General features: G+C 50.2%; 1 protein-coding gene across 1 annotated transcript in view; it reads right to left on the bottom strand.

Annotated features, from left to right (window-relative positions):
* Nucleotides 1–16,829, bottom strand: part of PPP2R5D (protein phosphatase 2 regulatory subunit B'delta) — a 24,289-nt gene extending 7,460 nt beyond the window's left edge. Inside the window, exons 1-2 of the mRNA XM_032409793.1 lie at nucleotides 16,514–16,829; nucleotides 11,769–11,846 (exon numbers count right to left, since the gene is read on the bottom strand). Coding sequence (XP_032265684.1) covers nucleotides 11,769–11,846; nucleotides 16,514–16,768 — 333 coding nt within the window. The 5' untranslated portion in view covers nucleotides 16,769–16,829. The remainder of the gene's footprint in view (nucleotides 1–11,768; nucleotides 11,847–16,513) is intronic.
* Between the last annotated feature and the right edge of the window lie 3,491 nt (nucleotides 16,830–20,320).

Genomic DNA, 20,320 nt, shown 5'->3' on the forward strand with positions numbered 1-20,320 from the left:
TCTGGGAGGTGGTTCCTAGCGGAAACGTGAAAATTCAATTCATTAAGCAGCATACTTGAGATTACTGTACTTTCCTGCTTCACTGAATGCGTCACATTCTTTGGTTAAAAGTTAAAAGAAACACCGCCCCCCATAAAAAAGTTCAAAGAAAGAAATTCATTCTTGCGTCTCAGTAGTTTTAACTATGAAAAATATAGCTTAAGACAAATCCTACAGGGACGCCTGGGTGGTCAGTTGGTTGAGTGTCCGACTCTTGGTTTCGGCTCAGGTCGTGATCTCAGGGTCCTGGGATCAAGCGCTCAGCGGGGAGTCTGCTTGAGATTCTCTCTCTCTGCCCCTCCCCATCCCACAAGCACATGTGTGCTCTCTAATAAATAAATAAATCTTAAAAAAAAAAAAAAAAAAAGAGGGACGCCTGGGTGACTCAGTCAGTTAAGCATCTGCCTTCGGCTCAGGTCATGATCGCAGGGTCCTGGGATCGAGCCCCCATAAGGCTCCCTGCTCAACGGGAAGTCTGCTTCTCACTCTGCCTGCCGCTCCCCCTGCTTAGGCGCTCTCTCTCTCTCTGACAAATAAATACATAAAATCTTAAAAAAAAAAGAAAGAAAGAAAAATCCTACATATAAAACAAGGCTTTGTGTGCACTTTTTTTTACAGTCCTATTTGTAATAGCAAATAAATAAATAAATGGATGGATGGAAAATCATGGAGTTAAAATTATGTTTATAAAAACTAGGTACTAAATGTAATCATACATGGTTCAACTGTGGAAAACATTTACATAGCCATAGTAATTTGCCCAAAATTGGTGATAAGTATCTTGGGAGCATGGGAAGTGTCTGTGTTGGAGATAAAAGACGCTGAGGCCTTGATTTTCCATAGTAGAAAGTCAATAGATAATACCTAACACTTGAAAATTAAAGAACAAAAAGCAGTAAAAGAATCTTCTTTGGAAGTACAGAAGTCAATTTCCGGGGCGCCTGGGTGGCTCAGTTGGTTAAGCGTCTGCCTTCGGCTCAGGTCATGATCCCAGGGTCCTGGGATCGAGTCCCGCATCGGCCTCCCTGCTCAGCGGGAAGCCTGCTTCTCCCTCTCCAGCTACCTCCTGCTTGTGTTCTCTCTCTCACTGTCTCTCTCTGTCAAATAAATAAATAAAATCTTAAAAAAAAAAAAAAATAGAAGTCAATTTCCAAGGAAAGGGGAGTTGAGAGTGGTCGCCACAGAGCAACAGGAGGGCGGGGGGCTAGGCAGGCGCTGCTCTTTTCATTACAAGGCCAAGGGTACTACCTGACCCGACAAAGTACACGTTGTCATGTTGGTAAAAATTTAAAATAAAACAAAATGAAGCCTAAAACTACGTAATGACAGAAAATTGCTTCCTATGCTAAGTTAAATAAGGATAATGCAAAACTGTACGTGCAGAATGAGCTCACCCACATTATAACACATGCACGGAAACCAAAACCCAGTGAAGAAGGAAAAAACAAGAGCAAGTCCACCACTGTGTTCATGACTATCTCCCGTTGTAGCACAATGATGTATGGCTTTTTTCTATGTCTCTAAATGTTCTACCAGCTGACCCTTTTATATAATTGGAGAAAAACCACTGATTTTTTACAGCTATCTCTTTCCTTCCTCCCAGACACGGGTGTCGGAGCCCCACAAAGCCCATTTTCAGAAGGCTACACTCAGGTGTGCACAGGGCTGTCCACCCCCAGGGCCCGTCAGGTAACCACCTGCAGGGAGAGGGCAGAGGACAACCCTTGCCCCCAGAGACTGCAGCAGGACCAGAGGACCGAGGCCAAGTCCAGCTGGCTGCCCACGCCACAGGAGAGGCTGACCTTCTGTCCTCACACCTGCCATCCCCACCGCCCCTCCAGGCTCCTCCCCAAACTCCGACTTCCTGTCACAACAATGGGAGAATGTGAGATCCTCTGGGATAGGGGGAAGGGAGGAGGACAGAAATGCTTTGCTTTGTAGGCTCTGAATTTTTTACAGAAACAATTATGTCAAGCTTGTGACCTATCTGGGGATCAGAGGAGAGGAGAGACGCACTGGGTCCAGCCCGGGGCAGGCCTGTGGATCCAGGGTAGCTCATTACCTTTTTGGCCATCTGGTCCTCTCCTCCACCTAAAATGACTGCTCAGACACTAACCTGTCTCGGGGAGTGCAAGGAAATGGGGCAAGAGCGGCCACCACACTCCTCTCCTGCCATGACCAGCACTCAGCCAGCGTGGTTTTGGGTAGACCTGCGAGGCACCCTGGAGTCCCAGGTCTCTCTTCCTGCATATGGCAGCTGGGTCATACCTCGGTGAGGGATAGGGGAGAGAGGCAGAAGGGCAGGACACCAGAGCTTGGTGTGCATCAGACCCACCCCTGCTTTGGGCCTTCATTTCCTGTTATAGGAACAACCAAATCCACTGTGGAGCTTAGGGGTCAAGAGCACAGACTCATGCTAGACTGCCTGGGTTTGACTCCTGCTCTGTCATTTATTAGCCAAGTAACCTCCAGAAAGTCATATAGTCTGTCTGCCTCAGTTTCCTCATCTGTAAAGTGGGGTGACAATAGTATCTACCTCAAAAGGTTGTAATAAGGATTTAGGAGAACATTATATGGCTCACAGGAGTGCTTTATAAGAAGTGTCTTCTACTGTTATCATGATTATTTCCCATCCCTGGATTTTAGGAATGCAACCTGGAAATTCCTGAAACTAGCACACCTCAATGTTCCTATGGGTCCATTATCTTCCTTGGTCTAAAATGGGGGAACCCGGGGCGCCTGGGTGGCTCAGTTCTTAAGCGTCTGCCTTCGGCTCAGGTCATGAACCCAGGGTTCTGGGATCGAGCCCCGCATCGGGCTCCCCGCTCAGCAGGAAGCCTGCTTCTCCCTCTCCCACTCCCCCTGCTTGTGTTCCCTCTCTCGCTGTCTTTCTCTCTGTCAAATAAATAAAATCTTTAAAAAAAAAAAAAAAATAAAAATAAAATAAAATAAAATGGGGGAACCCAAGGGGCGCCTGGGTGGTTCAGTCAGTTATGCGTCTGACTCTTGATTTTGGCTCAGGTCATGATCTCAGGGTTGTGAAATGGAGCCCCGCGTTGGGCTCCATGCTGGGCTTGGAGCCTGCTGAAGTTTCTCTCTCTCTCTCTCTCTGCCCCTCCCTGCCTTCTCTCTCCCTCTCTAAAAAATAAATAAATAAATACAATGGGGGCACCCAAGAAAGCATTTCATCTTTCAAGATCCATTTAAGCCCCACCCTCTTCCAAAAGTCCTTCTCAACTCCAACCCTGCAGTGTCCAGTCCCTGCCCCTGACCTCTCGACACTACTTGTTTGTTTCACTGGTTCTGGGATCATCCCCAGTGCTGTCTCTTGCTTGGAGTAGTCACATGTCCAACTAGATAAGTCCCATGAAAGCCAGGACCCTGGTTTGCAGCCCTCTGGGTCCCCACACAGCAATGGCACCTAACAGTCATTCAATGAAGGTCTGGATGGTTGACTGACAGGGGGCCAAGTCCAGGCCTTTCCTGTCCCAAGTCGGGACCCATCAGAGCAGAGCACTGTGCAGTGTCAGGAGCAGAGTCGGAGAGAGGAGCATTAGTGATACCAGGGCAAGGGGCTCAGGGGCGGCTGAGGAACAAAACTCTGAGGAAGAGCGTATCTCTCTCTGTCCTCCCAGATAAGACAGATGCCCAGCACCCCCACAAACCTCACGCTGAGGAGAGGTCCAGGGAAAGAAGGCATTCGCCCCAGAAAGGGAGAAGCAAGGCCTCAATTTTCTCTGTTAACAGAGAAATGGACAAATCTCCAAGTAAGGTTAAGAGAATAGAGGGTTGCATGGCTAAAGATCAAAGTTTAAAAACCAATAGGTTGGGGCGCCTGGGTGGCTCAGTCAGTTAAGCGTCTGCCTTCGGCTCAGGTTATGATCCCAGGGTCCTGGGATCGAGTCCCACATCCGGCTCCCTGCTCGGCAGGAAGCCCGCTTCTCCCTCTCCCACTCCCCCTGCTTGTGTTCCTGCTCTCGCTGTCTCTCTCTGTCAAATAAATAAATAAAATCTTTAAAAATAAATAAATAAAATAAATAAATAAATAAATAAATAAATAAATAAAAACCAATAGGTTGGGGCACCTGGGTGGCTCAGTTGTTAAGCGTCTGCCTTAGGTTCAGGTCATGGTCCCAGGGTCCTGGGATCGAGCCCCACATCGGGCTCCCTGCTTGGCGGGAAGCCTGCTTCTCCCTCTCCCACTCCCCCTGCTTGTGTTCCCTCTCTCGCTGTGTCTCTCTGTGTCAAATAAATAAAATCTTTAAAAAACAAAAACAAAAACAAAAAAACAATAGGTCGATGCCTCAGGTGTCTTCCCCACTAGGATTTCGTCACTGAAGGCGGGGGTGGCCTGAAAGCAGCTGAGTTCAGCCTGCCCCACCCCACCCCACCGGGCCACCCTGGTATTAAAAGGACCATTGGCTCCCGGGCCCCAGACACCAGAAGCATCTGAGGGACAGCTGGTCCAGCCAGCAGAGCGCCTGCCCGCCAAGCCTCAGGGAGGCATTCCCTGGTCTGTTCACTCTTCACCGGGAAACATGCTTGTCAGAAGGGAGGTATGGGGCTGTGCCAGCGACTCACTTCATGTTCGACTGTTTCTCCTAAAAGCTTCAGCTTTTTTTTTTTTTTAACATTTTTTTTAAAGATTTTATTTTTTAGTAATCTCTATACCCAACATGGAGCTTGAACTTACAACCCCAAGATCAAGAGTTGCATGCTCCGCTGACTGAGCCAGCCAGGCGCCCTGTAAAAGCTTCAGTTTGATTTTTCTTAAGATTTTGTTTATTTATTTGAGAGAGAGAGAGAGAGAGAGAGCACACTAGAGGGGGAGGCGCAGAGGGAAAGGGACAAGCAGACTCTGTGCTAAGCGCAGAGCCTGAGGTGGGGTCTGATCCCACGACCCCGAGATCACGACCCGAGCCGAAATCAAGAGTCTGACTAACTGACTAAGCCACCTGGGTGCCCCAAAGCTTCAGCTTTTAACTCCTCTACTGACCTGGGCTGGAGGTGGGAAGCAGGTGAGTCCCCTGGGGAATGTTCTGCAACCCTCCCAGCATGGGTGGGCACTGACCGAAGGCCAGCCAGCCAACCTGCTCTCCACCCCCTACTATGTTCTGCCCGGTCTCACCTCTGAGGCTCTGTAGTGGCCATCTCCTCTGCCTGAGGTCCTTCTCTTCCCACCTCTAAGAAGCCTTCCCAGATTCAGGCCTCCAGCAATCAAGTGGGACTTCACATTTATGCACCAAGCTCACATTCAAGAGACTGCAACTAAACTTGCCCACTCTGAACCAATCCTAGTCCAAACCAATCCTAACATAGCCACCATTAATAATCAAACCCAAATATTTAAACCTAGAGCAGGACACAGAAATAGAAATTAAGTACTATAGAAAGGATTATGGGGTGCCTGGTTGGCTCAGTAGGTACAGCATGTGACTCTTGATCTCAGGGTTGTGAGTTCGAACCCCACACTTGGCGTAAAGATTACTTTAAAACAAAATCTTTAAAGAGGCACCTGGGTGGTTCAGTCGGTTAAGCGCCTGCCTCTGGACCAGGTCATGGTCTCAGGGTCCTGAGATCGAACCCCACGTCGGGCTCCCTGCTCAGTGGGGAGTCTGCTTCTCCTTCTCCCTTGCCCATCCCCCTGCTCATTCTCTCTCTCTCAAAAAATAAAATCTTTAAAAAAAAAGAAAAGAAAGTATTGTAAGGGGATGCTTGGCTGGCTCAGTTGGTAGAACATGTGACTCTTGATCTTGGGGTCCTGAGTTCAAGTCCCATGGTAGGCATGGAGCGTACTTAAAAAAGGGGGGGGGGCGCCTGGGCGGCTCAGCCCCGCATCGGGCTCCCTGCTCAGAGGGAAGCCTGCTTCTCCCTCTCCCACTCCCCCTGCTTGTGTTCCCTCTCTCGCTGTCTCTCTCTGTCAAATAAATAAAATCTATATAAAAAAAAAGTATTGTAAGAAAAAGATTAAAGGTAAAACTAACAGTGAACAACACAAAGACTGGGGCACCTGGCTGGCTCAATCTGAAGAGCATGTGGCTCTTGATCTCGGGGTCATGAGTTCGAGCCCCACGCTGGGTGTAGAGACTACTTAAAAAAAACTTTAAGAAAAAAAAGAAAAACGCAAAGATTAACAACATCACTTTTGCTTAATGAATTAACTAGTCAAATTAAGATCATTTTAGTTTAAAATGCCCAAGATCACAGAGGCATTCTGTCCTATCCTGACATCCAGAGCTCTATCTAGCTGAGCTTCATTATTTTCTTTTTTTTTTAAGATTTTATTTATTTATTCATAAGAGACAGAGAGAGAGAGAGAGAGGCAGAGGGAGAAGCAGACTCCTTGCCAAGCAAGGAGCCCGATGTGGGGCTCGATCCCAGGACCCTGGGATCATGACCTGAGCCGAAGGCAGACGCTTAACCATCTGAGCCACCCAGGCACCCTGAGCTTCATTATTTTCTGCCTTCATTTATTGATTAAACGTCATGCTAAGCCTTAGAGATCAAACGGTGGCCCGTGTCCTCAGAGAGCTCACAGCCCAGTGGGCGAGACCAAGGCACAGGCAGCTCTTGGTAGCGGGGAAATGACAAAGCAGAGTGTGCCACCGCGGATCTGGGAACACAAACTCTGGCTGAACTATTAGTGAAGGCGCTCCTGAAGGGGTGACTTCTGACGTGGCCCTCAAAGGACAAACATGAATTTAGCAGGCAAAGAAACAGAGCAGAAAAATAAAGTAGTCCACGCCAACAGAATCTCATCGGTAAGGACCCAGAGTCATAAAGGGCTTGTATCGGAGGAGGATGGGAAGTCTGGTGGGGCGAGAAACCAGGAGGGGTGCTGGAAGAATGGGGTGGGGCCAGCTCACAGGGGTCCAGAGTGTGAGTTTGAATTGTAACCTGTAAGCAATGAGATGCCAACAGAGCCTTTTTTTTTAATTATTTATTTATTTGACAGAGAGAAAGAGCGCACACAAGCAGGGGGAGCGGCAGGCAGAGGGAGAAGCAGGCCCCCCACTGAGCAGGGAGCCCAATGAGGGACTCGATCCCAGGACCCTGGGATCATGACCTGAGCCAAAGGCAGACGCTTAAGTGACTGAGCCACCCAGGCGCCCCAAGAGAGCTTTTGAAGTAGAGGATTGATAAGACAAAAAAGAAATGTTTTTGGTGTAACAACTCTGGCTACTGGGAGGACAGGCTGAGGTGGGTGAGACTGGGATAATGTTTTCTTCCCTCTGTCCCCACTCCCAGAACTCAGGACAGGGCACAGGACCTAGAAGAGTCCAGGGCAGTGAGCTGCTTTCTCCAGAGCCAGACCAGGAAGGACCGCTGCCTGCAGCAGTGGGTCAACAGTGAGTCTGATCTAATCTCTCAACGCTCCTTTCCGTTCCAAGACTCTTTAAGAATCTTAGAGCCAGCGTATCATGTCATTAAGAACATGGGAGAATTGGCTCCTGAGCCACACCGCACTGGGTTGCATTCCAGCTCAACTGTTTACTGGCTGAGTAAAAGCTATTTAACGTCACTAAGCCTCAGTTTCATCTGTGAAATGGGATGATGACGATAATGGAATGACCTCAGGGTAGTGCTGTCTAGATTAAATGAGATTAAAAGATTAAATGCAAGCAAAGGTCTTAGGACAGAGTCTGGTAAATTGAACAGTGTCTGTCCTCAAATTCAAGTCAACCCAACACCTGTGAACATGACCTTATTTGGAAACAGGGTCTTTGCAGACATAATCAAGTCGGGAGTCCGCTTCCCATATAGCTAGTGTCCTCAAAAGAAGAGGGAAATGCAGGGGCGCCTGGGTGGCTCAATCGGTTGAGCGTCCAACTCTTGATTTCGGCTCAGGTCATGATCTCAGGGTCCTGGGATCGAGCCCCGAGTTGGACTACAGGGAGTCTGCTTATCTCTCCCTCCCTCTGCCCCTCCCCCTGCTCGCACTCTCTCTCTCTCTCAAATGAATAAATAAACCTTTTTTTTTTTAAGATTTTATTTATTCATTTTGAGAGAGAGAAAGAGAGAGCACAAGCAGAGGGAAAGGGAGAAGCAGACTCCCAGCTGAGCCGGGAGCCGAACAAGGGGCCCTATCGCAGGACCTGGAGATCATGACCAGAGCCGAAGGCAGATGCTTAACCATCTGAGCCACCCAGGCGCCCCTGAATAAATAAATCTTTAAAAAAAAAAAAGAAGAAGGAAATGTGAACACAGAGACATAGACACACACAGGGGAGAACCCCATATGAAGAACGGAGGAGGAGACTGGAATGATGTATCCATAAGCCAAGGAACACCAAGGATTGCTGAAAACCATCAGAAGCTAGGGGGAGAGAGAGGCATGGGAGAGATTCTTCCCTAGCACCTCAGAGGGACATGGCCTGCTGACATGTTGATTTCAGATTTCGGGCCTCCAGAACTGTGAGAGAATAAATCTCTGTTATTTTAAGCCACCTAGTTTGTGGTCATTTGTTACGGCTGCCCTAGGAACCTAACACACAAGTAACTGCTCAATAAAATATATGGTGGCCGCTATCATTATTAGGATCAGTTGAAAAGGCTCTGGCAGATGCACGACAGAGGGTAAATCTGGCTCGAAAAGCCCCAAATTCTGGACTAGAAAAAGCAAAGGAAGGACTGTGCCAAACGGCTCTGGATGACCTGAGCCTGGGAGCCCAGCCCCCAACTTTTCCATCATCCCTCTGCCTGGGGACCCATGGGGACACGCCTGGAAAATCACGCACAATTCCTGCCACCGCCTCATACAGGTGAGCCCTGGGCAGCATTTCACAGAACAGAGCCCAAGGTGAACTCAGCACTCTCCTTTTTCAAAGGCCTCATATCAACACACTGCCTTTAACCCATGCGTCCAGAAAGGCAATGGAGAAATCCCTGCAGATGGTCTCAGCATCTTTCTTAGCCTATTTGAGCTTTCATTTTCCTACCTATGAAAGGAGAGGGTTAGACTCTAAGGTTATTTCCAGCACTTTTTTTGAAGTTGATGGGTTTGCTGATTGGTCACTAATGCATTCAAATACTGGTACCTCTGGTGTGCCAAGCCCTTCAGTGTGGAAGGGGAGCCTGACAGAGCTCACGTGCTAACACAAGAGTTAAAACTGACGAACAACAAATTCACATCAAACTGTTTAACTACAGCTGTGGTTCAATGCTGCCATGGGGTGGTACTGGGTGTCAGGAGGGCAAAGAGCAGAAGCCCCGACCACATCCTGGCGGGGAGGGAAGGGGAGGTGGCCAAGGAAGGCTGCTTTTAGGACAGGACATCCAGTCTATCTAGTAACCGAACAAGTAGGAGTTAGTTAGGCAAGAGATGAGAACAGCCCCCTAACTATTCCTTTCTGTCCCTTTAAATCCTATTTCTAAGTCCCTCTTGCTGCTTTGAATGCTGAGTTGCCACCTCCCAGCCACCGTCCTTGTGGGTCCCACAGATGTCACCATTCCTAAAGGGGAGACTGAGCCCAGAGGGAGTGTTTCCCAGGAGCGCTGACTGATGATTTATTAAGAACCAAGTGCATGAGGGGCACCTGGCTAGGTCAGTCAGTAGAAGCATGCGACTCCCGGGGTGCCTGGGTGGCTCAGGCGTTAAGCATCTGCCTTCGGCTCAGGTCATGATCCCAGGGTCCTGGGATCGAGCCCCGCATCGGGCTCCCTGCTCCGCGGGAAGCCTGCTTCTCCCTCTCCCACTCCCCCTGCTTGTGTTCCCTTTCTTGCTGTGTCTCTCTGTCAAATAAATAAATAAAATCTTGGGGCGCCTGGGTGGCTCAGTCATTAAGCGTCTGCCTTCATCTCTGGTCATGATCCCGGGGTCATGGGATCGAGCCCCACATCGGGCTCCCTGCTCAGCAGGAAGCCTGCTTCTCCCTCTCCCACTCCCCCTGCTGTGTTCCCTCTCTCACTGTCTCTCTATCTGTCAGATAAATAAATAAAATCTTTAAAAGAATGAATGAATGAATAAATAAATAAATAAATAAAATCTTTAAAAAAAAAAAAAGAAGCATGTGACTCCTGATCTTGGGGTCATGAGTTTGAGCCCCATATTGGGTGTAGAGATCACTTTTTTTTTTTTAAGATTTTATTTATTCATTTGTCAGAGAGAAAGAGAGAGAGAGAGTACAAGCAGGGGGAGCGGCAGGCAGAGGGAGAAGCAGGCTTCCCACTGAGCAAGGAGCCCAACATGGGACTCAATCCCAAGACCCTGGGACCATGACCTGAGCCGAAGGCAAACACTTAACCGACTGAGCCACCCAGGCATCCCTAGACATTACTTTAAAAAAAATTAATAAATATAAATAAAAACAGGGGCGCCCGGGTGGCTCAGTCGTTAAGCGTCTGCCTTTGGCTCAGGTCATGGTCCCAGGGTCCTGGGATCGAGCCCCACATCGGGCTCCCTGCTCAGCAGGGAGCCTGCTTCTCCTTCTCCCTCTGTCTACCACTCTGCCTACTTGTGCTCTCTCTCTGTCAAATAAATAATCTTCAAAATATATATATATATATATATAAATAAAAATACCCCCCACCTCCAAAAAAGAACCAAGTGCATGAGCATACAGGTGTGTGGGAAAAGCAATGCACCAGCCCCAGCACACCCAGCTCCTCCCCTCAGAGTCCATAGTCTGGGGGAGAGAAACACGTGTTGGACAAATAGTTACAACACCAAGTGATAAGGTCTATCCTAGAGACAGGTTCAGATTACTCTATAAGTGCAGAGGAAGGAGGAATTCATCTTTTGTGGTCCTCACCTCCCGTGTTTGTAAAATGGGGAAAACCTACCCTGCTTCTTCTGATTACTTAAGTGAGGCCTAAAACGGTGGTCAGAGGTGTGAAAAGTGCTTGGATCTCTTTAGAGGTGACAGGGACCAGAAGCACCTAGAAAAAATCTAAATCCAGGGTTAACCCCAAACACTTGTTAATCAATCTCTTCTTCCCAAAAAACCCACAAGCTCTGCCCATAATTGGAGAGCTATTTCCTATTGTCCTCCATCCCTCTGAACAGTTTAGAACAGGAGAGAAGAAACAGAGAAACCAAGGATCATCAATTTCTGAGTAACACAGGTTGCTTGGTCAACGTGTCCACAGGACTAGCCACCATCTTGAGCATCCCACTGAGCACACTCCCAAACTTTCCTGGCCATACTCTGGACTTAAGTCTCTCCACCCTCCAGTGCTCTCTCGGCTTGCCATTTATTGCTTTACAGCCCTAGCTTGCCAAGCTGTGCTGACCTCTGCTCATGACTGTCCTTTAGCAGCTCCCCTACAATCAGAACCAAGGGCAGTGGGCACAGCCCTGCCTCCCGGACTCAGGGACACCAGCCGCTCCCCACCCCCTGCCCTACCCCAAGCCATGCTAAAGCTACTCATGGCCCACTGAGCACCCGTATACTTTTTCCCTTCTCCCCAGCACCTGACGCCCTAGGTTTTTGCCCTAAGGAGAAAGGAATTCTCATCCCTCAAAGTTGGTAGACAGAGAAATGACTTTCACGGGAATTGCTGGGGAGTCTGAAGACCTGCAGAGTCTCTTTGCTCTACACCAGCCAAAGGGGAAGGCTGCCCAAGGGCAGCTGCCTGGCTGGGCTGACCAAGCCCCTCTCCCAGCTGTGGAAATCCCCGTCCCGTTTGCCGGGGTAACTTCTGGCCCCCTGGGATCCCTCACCCACCAGCCGTCAAGTACTTGGAGCTGGTGCCTGCACCATAACGAGGGCTGTGCCCATGGTCATTACCTCGTCGGCGCTCTCGCCTCCACCATCCTTGCCCGAGCTGCTGGGCTTGGCCGTGCCTTTGGCAAGCTTGGGGGGCTCCTGAAGGGGGAAGATGGAGGTAGTTAGCAGATGCCAGGGGGAGGGAGAGGCCTCATCTGGACCCCTTAAGTCTGTGTTGTACTTATCCTCTGTCTAATCGAATCAATCAATCAATCAGAATCACTGAGCATCTACCTTGTACCCAGCCCAGGGGAGGAGGGCTTGGGGTACACAGAGGGAGAGTCAGTCCCTCCACACAGTCTGGAATCTGGTCAGGAAGACATCATGAAGACAGGGTAACCAGGTAAGATAGTGCTCTGTCACTTTACATGGCCGGTGTATGAGGTGGGGCCTGGGAGGGCCTCCGTCCAGGAAGGACCAGAGTGAGGGACTTTTAAGGGGAAGCGCCACGGAACAAGCTACTCAGACTGGCTTCTGGCTAGAGTGGGCAAGGAGGTGCCCAGGCTGTCACGCTGGAGGGGAGGGAGTCGCCACTCTCCCCCAAGGCCATCTGCCAAGACCTGGAAGCCTTTCTGGGAAATTACAAATCACCCCCAGACTAGAAGATGCTACTGGCCTAATCAGGTATAGGAACCATCCCAAGAACGCCCCGGGGGACAAGCACAGAGACAGGGATGGGGGTAAAACCCTGAACTGCTACGAAGATGAGCGCTAGTCTGAAGTCTCCATCGGGAACCGGGCCACTGGCTCAGAGCTCTGGCCAGCCCGGCGTCTCTTCCTATGCTTCGGGCCAAAAAAAGCAACTGCACAGGGACGGGACAGGGAAAATGTGAAAAAGCCTTGGGAATTCAGATCTGACTGCAAGCTCAACACAAATCATCCAAGTGCCGGGGCTGCCACAGCACCCCATGACCTTCCATCCAATTAACAGCCGGAGTGTAGAGTGCTTGGCACGGGAAGGCGGGGAAGTGCCCCTGACTTTGGCACTTCACGGGGCTATTGGGGAAGATCTGGTTCAGTCGTGAGCATCAGGCTTTGGGAGGGACAAAGACAAATCTCAGGTTTTCTTCTGGCGAAATACAACCCATCCTGGGAGTGGATTCAAAAGCCTGTCCTGAGAGTGACAGCTGTGAGGCTGGGATGGCTAATAGTGGAAGGGAGGAGTCCCGGGGGTGGGTGAGCAAGAGGGGTTGTACGAATAAATGAAGAGCTGCATGCAGACTAAAGATGCAACTTGTTCTGTGTGGATCCAGAGGCCCAAGAGCCATGGGCTAAAGTAGCAGGAAGACAGGCTGAGGCTCCAAAGGAGGAAGAATTTTCTCCTAGAGCAGCGGCACAGAAACTGGCTGCCTCATGGGGCTGCAAGCTCCCCAATCCCAAGAGCCTTCAAGCAAAGGAGCATTCCTGACTCCTCTAAAGCACGGGCAGAAGGGATTCCAGCCCTAAATGAAGCCTCGATCGGAGGACCTTTGAAGTCACTTCTAGCTCTGAGATTCTGCCGCTCGAAGGCACCTGAGCCCCTTCAGTGACAAATGTTAAGTCATAGTGACTATGGGGGCACAGGGATCTCTGCGAGAACAGAGCTCTGTGTGGGCTGGAGGAGGGGGCAGGGAGGAAGAGAGCCCTTCCCAGGTATGGAGCAGCTCTAGATGCCACAAGGTGCTCCTCCTTTGGGCTGAGCACCCTCTCCACTGCCCACTGACCAGGCTGGGCACACCAACCCCTCGCCAAGGGGCCAAGGAGCATGGCTCAGAGTGTGGGGTGTAGAGGAACAGGACGAGGGGTGCAGGGGGGGAGTCACTGAGGCAACTGCACATTCCCCATACGTGGGCCTCTTGGACAAAGCTGACCCATCTTTGTATGTGTTTCAGCCCTCTGCTCGACCGCAAGCTCCTTCTCCTTTTAGCACCCCTCCACCAGCCTGACTGCTCAAACCTCTCTATCAGGGAGTGCTCCTAAGAGAGATACCAGCTGCCTTCATGCGTAGGTGTGTGTGGGGGCATGGGGAAACCACGCCCACCACCCTTGCTCCCTGGCTCCTGCAGAACAGGTGAGGTGCACACCCCGCAGCGCACCCCAGTGCACCCCAGCACAGCCCCACGGTCAAGTGCCGCCCGCACGGTGGTTTGGAGCCCGCACTGTTTCGGGCCCAACTCTTACTAGCTCTATAATCATAAGCAGGTGAACTAGGCTCTTTGAGCCTCAGTCTTCTTTTAAGTGACAACAGTCATATTACCTAATTCCCTTTAGCTCAGTGTCTGGCACGGGAATATCCCAATGTTAGCCAATATTATTACTATTATTAAAAACAAGAAGGTGGAAAGGAGCAGGGGCACACCGCCTGGGAACCTAAGAGATATGTCCCAGATCAGAACATGAGGGAGGAGGAGGGAAGCAAACTGCCCCCAAGGGATTGACTCAGCACCCATCTACTGAGCGCCTACTGTGTGCAAGGAAGATGCCAAACCAAAATGGAGCTTGGTTATTATCTCAAGGGGGAAGAAAACATTTGTTCACAATAAATTCCAGTCCAAGGGAACACAAAAAGACCTTAAGTGACCTATCAAGTGTTCTGCAAATCCAGGGGAGGAGAGAGAGCTCCCTCCTAACTGAGGGTTCAGGAGAGGCTTCAGGGAGAAGGCTGTGAAGGATGGCCAAGACTGGGACCAGCAGAGATGAAGAACAGGGAGAGGTGATGGATGCAAAATAAAGATCCTCCGCCCACCCCTCCTCTCTGCTCCCACCCCATCCAGGCAAACCTCAGTCACATTGTCACCCACCTCCCCCTCAGGACTTGTTAACCATTGAAGGAGGCCAAATGCAACTGGAAATCAAAAGCAGAAAGTTAAACCTTAAAGGGAATCAAAGATGCCTGGCTCCGTGCACCCCAATTCCTCCAATACTCTTTCCCAGCCAAATACTATGGTCAAATACCTATGGTCCTAGCAAGTCTAAGAATTTTTCTTCTCAATCATCTAGTAGAAGGTGTTTTGTAGATGGGACAGTATCTGTTCCATCAAGACTAAAAACTACAGATGGGTGGGGACCTCACAAGGCTCCCCTGAATTCCACACCCCTCCACACTCCTTGGAGAAACCCCTTAGCCTCGGGTGTGGCTGACTTGTGTATGCATCATTCACAGCTACGCTGCCCAAACCACCTCAGCGGGCCCACTCCCCAAGGACACAGGGTCTGGATGGAGCACACCAACCTGCCCAGCCCAGGACCCCAGGAGCTTCAGTGCCTAGTACGCCATCACCAACCCTCCATTCAGAACCTCTGTCCCTGGGAGCTTATGGGGACAACCCAGAATCAGAGCTGCCTGCCAGATCTCTGAAAGCCCCAAGATAAAGAGTTGAACCGCTAAGGTCAGAGACGGCAACCCAGCAACCCAGCCCATCAGAGGGCAAATGAAAGCAAGACTCCTCTGGGGTCATAAAGTGGCTGAGCAGAGCGCCAGGCCAGAGCCAGCACCCACCACGAGGGGCCAACCCCAGGAGGGGAGAAGCTGGGGGAGGCTGGAACTGGTATCCTAGCATCCTCTGTGTGAGTCTGTACCTCAAAGGAACCACACCTCTGAGTCAGACCTCAGCAACAGCAGGAAATAGAAGGTAGAGAAAGGCAGGGATGAAGAACAGGGGAAGGCAGTATGGAGGTAGAAGAGGAAAGTAAAGAAGGCAACATCAACAGTCTGTATCAGGACACCACGACAAAGTCAAGGGTGTCCAGGGGTGGCTGGCTGGCCTCTGGGGTAAGAAGGAAAACTAATCTGATAGTAAGTGCAGATACCCGATTTGAGGGTAGTGTAGCCCAGAAAGGCAGGAATCCAGCACTGGTGCAAAATTGGAAAAATGCAAAGGTTATCCTAAGATTTGGAATAAGGGGAGGAGCTTGCTCAGATTAGGAAAGGTAACCTGATTTAGGATGAACCTGCAAGTCGGTTGATGCCTGTTAGGGAGGCTTTGGTACAAAGGAGGCCTTTAAATCAAGAGACCTGATATTGCAGCTGGGCCTCCAAACAGGCTGTGTGACCTTGGCCAAGTCTCTTCACTTATCGGGGCCTCAGTCTCCTCATCTGTATCACTAAAGATTGCACTGAATGCGCTCAAAGGTCCCTACGAGCACTGACGTTCTGAGGTTCCATCAACAGAAGGAAGGGCTCAGTCCTGGCTTACAAGTTTGTGTGTGAAGGAAGAACTAGAGGGAGGGGCCTAGGCCAGATTCGGTGGAGGAGAGAGAAAGCAGAGCAGTTCTAGGTCAAGGAGCTTGGCGGGGAGGGAGAAGGGGCTGTAGGGGACGGTGGAGAAGGCCGGCCCAGGCCCAGGCCCAGGCGTGTAAGAAGAGAAGGGGCTGAGCGCAATGGGGGGCGAGGGGGAGGTGGGCTGGAGGGAGGTGCAGTCTCAGACGAGGCGCTGTCCCAAACGGGTAAACGGGTGGGGGGGGGGGTGTGTAGAGAAAAAGCAGGGGAGTGACCTGGGAGTGGGGCAGATCTGGACGGAGGTGGTTACCCAGGGCCGGGGGTAGATGAAGGGAGGAAAGGATGGAGGTGTACGCGGGGTACTCCATCCCGGGCAAGGTGAGGAAGCCTTCCCAGCTGCGGCACAGGCTGGGGGTGCGGCCAGCAGCGGGGGCGGAGGGCTGGCCCTGGGAGTCCTGCGGGGGCCGGACGGGAGGGTCAGTCTGGGGCTGTCCCGGGCCTGGCTCGGCCTCTCCCAGAGCTCCGCGCAGGCCCCAAGACGGAGGCGCGAGGAAAGGGCCACACTCACCTTCTCCTTCTTCAGTTTATAGGGCATCTCGGCCCGTCCGGACCCAGCCCGGCTCCTGCGGCCCCGCTCCGGCTCCGGCTTTGCTCGGCCGCACTCGGCCCGCTCGGCGTCTCCTCGCCACCGCCTGCGCGCTGCGCCCGGGTCGAGCGGTGATTGCGCCTCCAATTGGCCCGAACTCTTACAAACCTGCCTGACAACCAGGCGCCGCCTCCTCGGATTGGTTATTGGGGCCAAGCCGCTTCCTTTTTTTCTCATTGGAAAGGAAGAGTACAAACCGCCAGGGTTCGTCTCTCAGCATTGGTTGAAGTGGGAGGTCCCGCCCTAAAGTGGGTCGAGCTTAACAAAGGAGGCGGGGATAAGGGGAAGCCCCAGCTTAGCACCCAGTGCCGCACTCCGGCGTCTGGTGTGCGTCGGCCTCGGCCATTCTTCGTAGCCCGCGCCCTTCTAAAGTGGCTCTCACTCTTTTCCCTGCTCTGCTCCTTGGCCCAGTCCGAATGGAAGGAAAGAAGCCCTAAAATGAAGGGTACCTTTCTTCATCAGGGTAACTTAGCACTAACTGCATATGCAAAATTGGTGGAGAGATCTCCCAATAGTCCTCCACGGCATCCGTTTCCTAGACGGGGCTTGCAGAGAATGAAAGGGGAAGGCTGGCTGGCGGGGACCTTGGTGAGATGAGATGAAAATTCTGGGTTTGTTACAATTTTGGAGAGAGGGTCCCAGTTCCTATTGCAAGTGCGCTGGGATTGGGGAACCAGTAGATTGAAACACTTGGGAATACAGTGAAAAGCTACCTCGTTGTTGAGTGTTTTAGGATATGCATCCCTTACTTCCACCCTGCCCAAGCCAATGTCCTAATGAATAAGATTATTTCCTGCCCTCAGGGAGTTCACTGGCTGGTGAAGTTCATAGACTTGTATAAACAGATGCTTAAGATACAATGTAATGAATTACACAAATCTAGAGGTGGCTGAAGGAATATGTTTCCGAAAGTCAACTCCAGGGGCGCCTGGGTGGCTCAGTCAGTTAAGCTTCTGCCTTTGGCTCAGGTCATGATCCCAGGGTCCTGGGATGGAGCCCAGCCGCCCGCTGGCTCCCCTCTGCCTCTGCCCCTCCCCCCACTCATGCTCAAGAGCTGCTCTCTCTCTCCCCCTCTCTCTCAAATAAATAAAATCTTAAAAAAAAAAAAAGTCAAGGGACCTCTGGGTGGCTCAGTCGGTTAAGCATCTGCCTTCGCCTTAGGTCATGACCCCAGGGTCCTGGGTCCGGCTCCTTGCTCAGCAGGGAGCCTGCTTTCCCTCTGCCTGCCATTCCCCCTGCTTGTGCTCTCTCTCTGACAAATAAATAAAATCTTAAAAAAAAAAAAAAATCCAACTTGGGGGGGCACTTGGGTAGCTCAGTTGGTTGAGCATCTGACTCTTGGTTTCAGCTCAGGTCATGATCTCAGGGTCAGGAGATTGAGTCCCGCGGCGGGGTCCATCCTCAGCCTGGCGTCTGCTTAAGACTCTCTCTCCCCCTCTCCCTCTGCCCTTTCCCCTGTTCACACTCTCTCTCTCTCATTCTCTCTAAAATAAATAAATCTTAAGAAAGTTGATTCCATTAGACTATTGACTATATGAAGAAACTGAAGAAGGCTCAAGAAAAAGCCTGTGGCCCTTGACCAGGACAGCAATGTTATAAGACAAAGGCCATGGGAGGGAGAAGAAAAGATAGAATTGAGAAATGTGTAGAATCAACAGGATTTGGTGATTCACTGAATTGTGGGGAAGATGGTAAGGGAAAGGGAGGAGTTGAAAATGACTTCTGGAGCCATCAGAGGTGTAGGTGGAAAACTGGTGTCGCAATGGTAAAGGAAGTAAAAGAGGATTGATCAATAGTGACAGATTCCAGGGAATGATTGAACAAGATAAAGATCAAACAACACCACCTTGATTCTATAGTTGTAAATGATCTTTGCAGGAAAGTTTTAGAGAAGTGGAAGGAAGGTTATAATGGGTTGAAGAGTGAGCAAGAGGTATGGAAGTAAAGGCAACAAATGTAGGCTCTTATCTTATGGAAATAGTATTTGGCTCCCAATGATTAATGACAATTTCAAAGTAACACAAAGCAGACTGTATCCCAACCATTATTTGCTGGGGGGAAAGCCTGGGAAGGAAGGATATTTGTGGATGGATATTTGTGTCTATATGGGTGCTGAACTAGACAGGAGACCAGATTTATTTACCCATTCCCAAGCCCTCAAGGAGCACTGTAGTCCTGAGGCCTAGAGCTTGCCTATGTAAAGCAGGCCTATCCTTTTTGGACTCACACCACCATCCCCCAAATCTTGGTCCCTCCGGGAAGCAAGGGACAGAGCCACATAATACAGTTCAGAACTACCAAATGGGAACTTTCATCCAAATGAATTCAGGTCCCTAGTACATTCTTGCATGCTCTTTTAAAGATGTGGAACTAGAGGAGGAGCCTGGCTAAGTCAGTGGAGCACGTGACTCTTGATCTTGGGTTGTGAGTTCCAGCCCCGTGCTGGGCAGAGAGGTTAATTAAAAAAAAAAAAAAAGTAGAGGGCTGCCTGGGTTGCTCAGTTGGTTAAGTGTCCAACTCTTGATTTCGGCTCAGGTCAGGTCATGATTTCAGCATTGTAAGATGGAGCCCCACGTCGGGATCCACACTCAGTGTGGAGTTTGCTTAAGATTCTCTCCCTTTCCCTCTGTCCCCACCTCAAGCGTGCCTGTGCTCTCTCTCTCTCAAAACAAAAAAACAAACAAAAAGTGGAATTGGGCAATTTCAAGTTTAAGACTAGATATACTCCAGGAACTATAATCAGACATTTAAAAAATATATTTTTTAAAGATTTTATTTATTTATTTGACAGAGAGAGACACAGCTAGAGAGGGAACACAAGCAGGGGGAGTGGGAGAAGCAGTCTTCCCACGGAGCAGGGAGACCGATGCGGGGCTCGATCCCAGGACCCTGGGGTCATGACCTGAGCCGAAGGCAGACGCTTAATGACTGAGCCACCCAGGCACCCCTAAAAAATATTTTCTTGGAGGGCCTGGGTGGGCATCTGACTCTTGATCTCAACTCAGGTTTTAATCTCAAGGTCATGAGTTCAAGCCCCAGTATGGAGCCTACTTAAAAAAAAAAAAAAATAGGAGCACCTAGATGGCTCAGTCGTTAAGCGTCTGCCTTTGGCTCAGGTCGTGATCCCAGGGTCCTGGGATGGAGCCCCACATTGGGCTCTCTGCTCAGCGGGGAGCCAGCTTCTCCCTCTGCCTCTGCCACATCCCTGCTTCTGCTCACTTGCTCTCTCTGTCAAATAAATTTTAAAAATCTTAAAAAAATTAAAAATACATAAATACATAAAAAATACCTTCTTGTCTTGCTAGGAATAGAAATACCTTCTAACATATAAATCTAGTATTCAACTCTCAGATTTTCAGGAAATTCTCAGGAATTCAAAACGTACAAAGTAGAAGACTGACCAACTCAAGTTGTTCAGCTGTAAAGGAAAGGAGAGTTAGGCAGTGTTTGGAAATGCAAGGTCCAGAAAGAGTAGATTACCACCAACCAATCCATTGATTCTAAGTGCAAATATTTTTTTTTTGTTAGTAACTGGAGGTGTGGCCTGCCAGTGTCCAATGTCTTGTCCAGAGCAGTGGAGGTGGACACAAGGATGGTATCTAAGTAACAGCAAAGTTGGGAAGCAAGCTGTTGGTTCGTGCTCATGACTGAAGCCTTGAACCCCTCTCTTCTGCCTGCTCTACTGCCCCTCCCGGAAACACACATCCCCCCCACCCCGCAGGGTAGAAA

This window comes from Phoca vitulina, unplaced genomic scaffold (assembly GCF_004348235.1).
Source record: "Phoca vitulina isolate PV1807 unplaced genomic scaffold, GSC_HSeal_1.0 scaffold11, whole genome shotgun sequence".
Classification (NCBI taxonomy): Eukaryota; Metazoa; Chordata; class Mammalia; order Carnivora; family Phocidae; genus Phoca; species Phoca vitulina.